Genomic DNA, 8,667 nt, shown 5'->3' on the forward strand with positions numbered 1-8,667 from the left:
GGGGTTTCTTGGACCTCAGAGGATTCACAGTGACTGTTAAGGTTGTTTTTTTGTGTTAATTTGCAAACCATTGTTTTGTCATTCTTGGTCCATTTGCTACTTTGACTTTTGTGTGTTTAGTTCCTTCGGGGTTTCCATATATGTTGCTTCCTATATCCTTTGCCTTCCTCTGTTTTCTTTTATCTGTCATCTTGTCAGTCTTTGTCTCAGTGCAGTTGTCTCTTTTTTCCCTGTTTGTTTCTCTGGGCATCAGTTTAGTTTCCTGAGTTTTGTTTTTTTTATTTTGTTTTGGGGTTTTTTTGTTTTTGTTTTTGCTCTGCTTCAATTATAAGGTATTTTTCCTGCTGCTATGCTTTTTTTTTCTTAACTAATTAAGTTAAGAAAAAAACCTAACTGGTTCTTTGCCACTAATCTTAACAAATTAATAGCAAACACCCAGAGATTCTATTTCATGTAGTTGGGTTCACTTCACACCCCAACTCTGACATTTATGTGACAATAGTGTGAAGGTGTAACCCTCTTTTTATGTGTTATGTGTAATGTGTAAATCAAAGAGTGCAGTCATGTGTAAATAATTTAGAAACTCTACTTAACTGATAAAAAGGAGTAGTGTTACATTAGTGCTCGTTTCTCGTTCCTGTCCTTTGTGTTTGTAATTAATATGTATCACTCTGGATGAAATTGTTCATTTCTTTAAAACTTTGTGTTGTGATTGTGATTTTCTCTTTTAATTTAACAGCCACATTTAAAATGATCACATATGTTTAAAATATAATAATAATTTCTCATTTTCAACATATAATATTTTTTACTTGAAATTTACATAATGAGCATGTCCTCATTTTTTTTCATTTCTTATTATTATTGTTATTTGTATTATTATTACTTAAGTACTTTACTTTTGCTTCAATATTCTAAATACTTGGGGTGTATGATTTTAAATTTTGATATACATATTTTGTTATTTTAGTCGTCTTTAACCACAACCACTTGGAGGCGACATAAAGGCATTCCCACGCTTTACAGCACAGTAACATTTCCGGGTCTGGGCCTGTGTACAATTTCAAAACAAAAGCAAAACAAACCATCCCGACTGCTCAGAAAAACGAGAGGCAATATTTACGTTACTGAACTAGTGTATGACATTCCATAAAGTGTACAGTGTAAATAAATACACAAATAAATAAACAAATTAAAAACTGTTCTATATGACTCTGCGTAACTGCTTACTTTTGCTTTGTTGAATTCGAAATATCTATTTACTTTGTCATGTGTTATGTTATTACTTAAGTTTTCAAAAATTTAAGTGTATGCTGATTTTATTTGATTGCATTTAATGAAATTTCAGGTTTGTGCCTTATCAACAAACGTGTCTGCCTCTTATTGCCTTTTATACCATTCTGCTTAAATAAGCTATTTGTTATGTGTTTTCTTTTAACTTAATCTTTTTAAACCACTGTTTAAAAAAGGCTCATTGAGGAAGTATGTTATATCAATTTATTCATCTTGCATTTCAGGTCAGCCTATATCATGTGGCCGTATCTTGATGAAACATTAATTTTGAAGGCTTAAATTAAATGTAAATGTTTTAAAACTTTGTAATATTTCATTGCTAGTGCTGTTTATACATATATAATCATATCTTTCTGACTAAATTCACCCCAAGACACAAGAGTTAGGCGTTAGATGATTTCTATTAGTCTACATTATTTTATTTTCTCTCTGCTCCATTAGTGACATTGATTTCCCTCAGTGTTGGATTTTTCTTTTCTATGGCCTGTGTTCACAGCACATAATTTTTTTGAAGGCCCTTATTTATTCAGAGGGAATTTTGCCACCTTCAGATGAATGAAATGACACGATCAAACAAACATACAGAGACCCCCCCCCCCCCCTCCCAAAGAAAACAAACAAACAAAAATGCCAGGTCCCAATCAGAGTTTCAGGCTTAAAAGATCAAAGGTCTAATCAGGTCTAGGATTTTTATCAAGTCAGTGTTTCAGTTCGTCGTCTCTTTTAATAGCTTGTAAGGGAGCACTGCTCGATTTACGGTACTCTTACCTTTTTTTGTGATTTTTCAGTAAGTTCAAGTCTTGTGCTTTTATTTTGAATGCGCACACCGGATATGGGTTCGCGCCGTGGTCTCTTCGGTCTGATTGGTTGTACTCACGTTGCTGCTGATGTGGTGTTCCGAAGTTAGCAAACGCGAACATCCGATTCAAACTTGTTTTCTGCTTTTGTTAGTATTGTATTTGTGAAAACAATGCCTTACTATCAGACGTGGGAGGAGTTCGCCCGTGCAGCAGAAAAACTGTATCTGACAGACCCAATGAAGGTAATAACGCTTTATTTAATAAGTACCATACTGGATAGCCTGTTAGCTAAATGGCACGTTAGCGACGTGACTGTGCTGACTGGTGGTTCGATATTTTTTCATGTTAAATTCTGAACATTTTTGTTATGTTATTTCTTTTTTTCAGGTCAGAGTGGTTCTAAAATACAGACACTGCGACGGAAACCTGTGCATTAAAGTGACTGACAATGCTGTGGTAAGTACACCGAGGAAAAAACGTGGAATTGTTTGTACCAGCCAGTGAAATATGAGAGGTTCTCTTGAGAAAGCTCTTAAAACTTGTTTTTTGGACGAGCAGCCAGAAACTTCTCTCTTTGTTTTCTGAGTCTGCTGGTACTAGTTTGAGGCTAAATCGTAACGTGTAGCAGAGTAACACAAGCAGGCTAGCAGCTGCGAGTTTTTTTTTCTTTTTTTGTTTAATAAAGCTCCTGTAATATTTTACGTTTTGTTGTGTAATAAAGTGTGAGCAGTGGGAGGGGGATACACAATTTTAGCTGTTTTTCTTCTTCCTGTGTTGCGCTGGATTTTTCCGTGTTCATTTTATGGTAGAAATATTAGGCTTACTTGACAGTGATACCCAATGTCTAATGACCTGGCTGCATTATATTCCAGATATCCCAAATTCTTCACTTCTATGAATTCTTTTGGAAGGTTGGCGGGTAAACTCATCTTTAGAGAAGACTACAGATTTATAATATTGGCATCTAGCCCTATATTCACAAACTTTCTTAATACTTGGAGTAGATCCCATTGTCAAAATGCTAAGAAAGTTCTTAGATTTAATTTCGTTTTAAAATCATTTATCCATAAATTCATATAAAATCAGGGTAAAGAGGCTTAAATGGTTCTTAGGCACAGGAGAAAATGACAGTATGTAGATTATCATGCCACTTTGTCCACTTTTTCTTTAAGTGAGGTAATGGCATATGATTAATTCAGTCTCAAATCATTGTGAGCCTTCTGCTCAACATCTCCATCTAGCATGTTTGTGCGGTTTGCCTCAAATTTCAATGTTTGAACATCTCAAACTATTAAAACTATTAAAGATAAAAGCTGGAAATTTTCATTTTGATATTTCTTAGTACAGGATTGAAACATACTCTGTACTTTAGGACACACACACACACATATATATATTTATGTTATATTATATTATAATATATATTAGGGGTGCAACGATACTCGTATTGATATTGAACCGTTCGATACAGTGCTTTCGGTTCGGTACGCATATGTATCGAACAATACAAAATTTTTAATTTATTTTATCAACTTTCCTTCTGTCGATGCTGTCTGTGTTGAGCGCTCAGTGGATCTGTGCTCGACAGTGCAGCCTAGGCGGAGTAGTCGAACGCAGATTCACTGAGCGCAGGGCAAGCTAGCAGACAGAAGTTAAGCTCTCCTTGCAACATGGCAAATTGAACCTCCCCCACCCTCATTCAGATCAGGCGTTTGGAACTATTTTGGTTTTCATGTGACGTATGACCCTGAAGGTAAGCGCGTCATGGACAAAAGTAAAACAGTATGTTGGATGTGCCACGCAATGCTCTATTACATTGGTGGGAACTAGTGCGTTAGCGCAGTTTGCTCGTTAACGTGTTGGCCGTCCAGCCCCACGCACGAGGCGATCCGCGGTAGCTCGTTAACGGATATTTGCCGTGTTGTGCCGTTAACGTCATTTCAACGAGATTAACGCTGACAGCACTAGTGGGAACACAACGAATATGACTGCACATTTACTCCGACATCATCCTAGTGCAAAGACAAGTGGAAGCAGACAAAAACAACAAGCAAGCATGCTACTAACTTTACCCGAGTCATTTAGACAGCCGTTAGCACATGATTCTCCTTATGGAGACCTGATATGTTTAATATGCTGCTGAGAATATAGCCCAGAAGAAGCGGATAGTATAGCTTTTATTTTGGAAAGAGACATTTCTCTGTAATAAACTCTCTTTTCCAAAGATGAGTGATTTGTCGATCAGAGAGATGTATTTTTTTTTTATTACTTTGTTGTTTCAGCAACATTAAATTTAAAAACTGTACTTTTGAGTTAAAATATATATTTATAATTTTAAGAAATGACAAATTGTTTTTCATGCCTTTGAACATTTTTGTTCAATGGCATGAACATTTTTTTGTATGGAAAAAACATCGAACTGTGAATTTTGTGTATCGTTGCACCCCATATATATATATATATTTTTAAAGTGCATAGGTTATAAAAAATGAATAAATTAAGCACTTAAAGTGCCATATTTTAGCACACACTAATAATACAAATATCACATGGCAAAAGCCACTGAGCAGCAGCTTGTGAGTGGTGTCTAGCTGTATTTCACAATAATACAAAATAAAACACGTAGAATACTTTTTAACTTGTAATTTCCTGATCCCTGCTTGCCAGTAGGAGTTTTAAATGTAATCTTAATTACAAGACTTCTTCAGGGCGATAAGTCTCAAAGTGGCAGGTAGAATTGATCATGAAAAGTAAATATAGCAAAACAATTAAAAGTTACGAAAAATGGCTTAGTAAGTTATTCCACATAAGTAGTCTTGCAAAGCCAAGTTGCCATGTCGACATGGCATAACTTGCAGTCTGATGTATAAGTATAACCCAGCCCTAATCTTAATGCCACAACTGCCACAGGCATTCGATATACTGACTGCATGAATGAACGCTGCAAAAGTTTGTGTGTGTGCGCATAGATAGATAGCATAATCTGAAATATGAGAGTGCTTCTTGACCATGCTGCTTACAACGTGGGTCTTGAAAAATGAAGGATATGCATATATTTAACAAAATAATGATTTCAGTTATAAGTACTTCTCAATGTGAAGGTTTTTATTTATGTATTTATTTTGTATTATTATTAATGTGTGCTCATATATGGTACTTTACAGGACTGCTTATAGTTTTCAATAGAGCTGGGCGATATAAGATTTTTTCATATCACGATATGTTTTTTTCATTTCAGGCGATAACGATATCTATCACGATATCAGCCAAATAACTATATTTGTAAGATTTAAATGTGCCGTTGCTCACAAGTAAAATGTGAAATAATCAGCAGCTTGTTTTTATTTAAATATTTATTTCCCATAATAAGTTCAACAGGGTAGATGTACTTAAGGAACATGAGACTTTTTCAGATAAATAAAGGCAATAAAAAGGCAGCCGCTAAAGCGTTTAAGTTTCAAAATAGAACAAACAAAACAGACTAAATTGTCAATTCCACTTAGAAACAAAATATTAATTCTAAAAATAAATCTTAGTTTGTTTTACAGAAGAACAGACAAAACTGACTAACTTTTGTCAATATCAAATAAACTGAGAACTAAAAGGAAATTCTCAATCTCTCCTTGTTGTATAGCTGAGCTTTTCAAACAGTTTTAACAGTTACTTTAGTCTGACAAAAGCCGAATGACGAATTAGCGCTTCCAGTCAGAGACTGAGGCTACGTCCACACGTACACGGGTATTTTTGAAAACGGAGATTTTCCGTTTTCGTTTTAAAAATAATCCCGTCCACACATAAAGGCAGAAATGAAGGAAAACGCTGCTATGAACATGCCAAAGCAGCAGGTGGCGCTAGATTCCTAACCGTGCAGAAATGTTGGCCAATCAGAAGTCTAGAAGCCTCGGTGGGAAAAAGTAAACAAAGCTGGGGCATAGAAGCAGAACCGAGTCGTATGTGTGGAGGGACAGTAACTGTGTGTATATGTAAGCATTTAAACACTGCAGAGAGTAGAATTAACAGTATTGTAGAAATTCATTTCACCGAAACAATAACGTGGCGCACAGTGTGACGTCAAAAAATGCGCACACCTTTGACGCTGCATTTTCTCCGTTTTTCTAGTCCACACGTAAATGCAAAAACTGAGTTTTCAAAAATCTTCGTTTTCAGTGACCAAAAACGCCGTTTACGTGTGGACAAAAGGTGCAAACGCATAGAAAAATCTGCGTTTTCAAAAATACCCGGGTACGTGTGGACGTAGCGCATGCACCAGTTCATTGTATTTCCAGACTTGCTTTCGGCACAATTTACAGTGCACGCTACTCTGTTTTTTGTCAGACTTGAAATAGCCGAAATACCTTCACACTACGGACCTTCTTTGGCTCTTCCGTTCGACAATCTCTCCGGCGTTGGAACCATCATCTGTTTTCTCTTCGGTCACGCTCGGTTGATTTTTCTAGTCGGCACACTCATTTCCTCCATTACCCGGGCGGTACGGTGGCTGGCTGCTTCCCAAACAAATACACATGTGCGACTTGGCACTTGTGCTGTACGTAACAAGTCACGTGACGTGACGCTGCGGCTGTGATTGGTTCAGCTCTGCGCTACGTAATTTGGATTGGCTGTTTTTTTTTTGTTTTTTTTTTTTTTTTTAAGAGGACAAGAGCAGCGAGGTCTATCGCGATAGTTTAATTTTTCTATCGAGAAAAAGTTATATCGCGATACATATCGTTATCGTTCTATCGCCCAGCTCTAGTTTTCAACTAGCCAGTACTGGCATTTGTTTTTATATATTTCAGTCACAAATTACAGGTCCTGATTCAGCTCTGTGTAAAGAAAAACAAGTGAAAATTTCAGGCTTTTATCCTTTTGAGATAAAGTTTTGAGAGAGCCATATTTTATTATTGCCTGTGGAAACAAATGACTTGAAAGTGGCTAGACAAGCCTTTACTTGGGCCATGTAATTTGTATTGAAATTGGAATGACCCTTTGTAAATCATCGCATACAGTTTGTATAAAGTAATTAATGGATCTTTGGACTGGAATTAATATCTTTAATTTTTGGGTTGTGATACATGGTGAAGACTGCTTTGAGTCTAGTATTATTCATATGAGAATATAAGTGGGGCTGTTTGGTAACCAACACATCAAGCACAGCTGTGTCATAGTGCGTGTTGTTTGGTTGATGTTTTCTAGAGATGCACCGGTTGACCAGCCAGGGACCTGAATTGGTTGTTTTCACTGTAACTTTACAGCAAAAATGTCCCTGGTTTGAATCCTGGCTAGGTTCATTCTCTGTGGAGATTGCATGTTCTCCCTGTGTCTGTGCGGGTCTTCCCTGGGTACTTGGTGCTGGCTTAATTAGTTGTGGTGGTGTGGTGTTCCTGGATGTTGCTGAGCTCTCTTAAGGCTCACCTCTCATGGTTGTAAACCCAACCCCAGCTCCAATGTGTTGGAATATTGTTGTTGATGGTGGGTCTTGCTCAAGTGGAGAGCTGTGGTGCTGCTACACAAGGCTACAAAGCATAACAATGACTTCTGTGACCAGTTACAGTCTAATTGAAGTTTGGATTTCATCCATGAGCTAAGAAGATGCTGATTGTGTTCTTGTCACATAATTATAGTAAGATTTATTTTAAAAAGGCATTGAGTGTAGAACCGTGTACACATGCCAAAATAATGTAACTCTGTATCAAGCAATTATTGATTTACAAAAAGGTGTGCACCACCAAAAGAAAGCAACAATGTAACTCTATCATTTAGGTGACTACTTAATCACTACTATAAAACCGTAAAAACCTGTAGTTTTCATGCTGTAACTGCCTTCATTTGGTGTCTTCTCCATCTTTACAGTGTTTACAATACAAGACAGACCAGGCCCAGGACGTGAAGAAGATTGAAAAGCTCCATGGGAAGCTGATGAGACTCATGGTGTCCAAGGAGACGCACAGTGGTGCCATGGAGACGGACTAAAATGCTCTTGAAGAGCTAAAGTTTTGGAGCTCTCGGACTGAGTTCAGAGGACATGGTGGTGCTGCTGAGAGAATAGAAACATCAGAGTGGGACGAGTCTGTAAAACGGGAATGTGGGGAGCTGGATCTGGCTGCTTACACTGGTTTAATGCTGCCAGAGAAGCTATAGATATATACTGTATATATTTTCAGGATTTGTTTTTTTTTTTTTTTTTTTAAAGTTTCACTGTCCACCTTTCCTTTACAGGCATGATCACATCCCTAATGGTGTAAGTTAAATGTAAGATCCGTGTAGGGGTGGAACAACATTAGCTGCTGTGTAAGCAGCTTTGGCACCTTGAATTCTTTAAAGACATTTCCATAAATTTTTAGTTTTGAAGGGGAAGAAAAAGATGGGCAATGAAGATAACTTGTCTTTTTTTTCCTCATCTTTCTAGCTATGTCAGATTCAGTTTAAGCGCAGTTTACTTTGATTTTTGTCCCCCCTCATTGTGCCACATGAATGAAGCAGAGCTTTCTGATTTCCCAGCAAGGGTGTGGAGAAAACCCAGTGTTTCCACACTGACATGTTCAATAAATGGTTGTTTACCCCAGTCAGCAATATA

The 8,667-nt window shown here is 37.0% G+C and overlaps 1 protein-coding gene across 1 annotated transcript; it reads left to right on the forward strand.

Annotated features, from left to right (window-relative positions):
- Positions 1 to 2,143: 2,143 nt before the first annotated feature.
- Positions 2,144 to 8,667, forward strand: srp9 (signal recognition particle 9). Its single transcript, XM_085247431.1, has 3 exons — positions 2,144 to 2,335; positions 2,481 to 2,549; positions 7,944 to 8,667. The coding sequence occupies exons 1-3, from the start codon at positions 2,264 to 2,266 to the stop codon at positions 8,061 to 8,063; spliced, it is 261 nt and encodes an 86-aa protein (XP_085103557.1). The 5' UTR covers positions 2,144 to 2,263; the 3' UTR covers positions 8,064 to 8,667.

Source organism: Mchenga conophoros, linkage group LG15, assembly GCF_057382185.1.
Source record: "Mchenga conophoros isolate Kocher_MC1m ecotype Shallow Benthic linkage group LG15, M_conophoros_male_GT1.1, whole genome shotgun sequence".
NCBI classification, from domain to species: Eukaryota; Metazoa; Chordata; class Actinopteri; order Cichliformes; family Cichlidae; genus Mchenga; species Mchenga conophoros.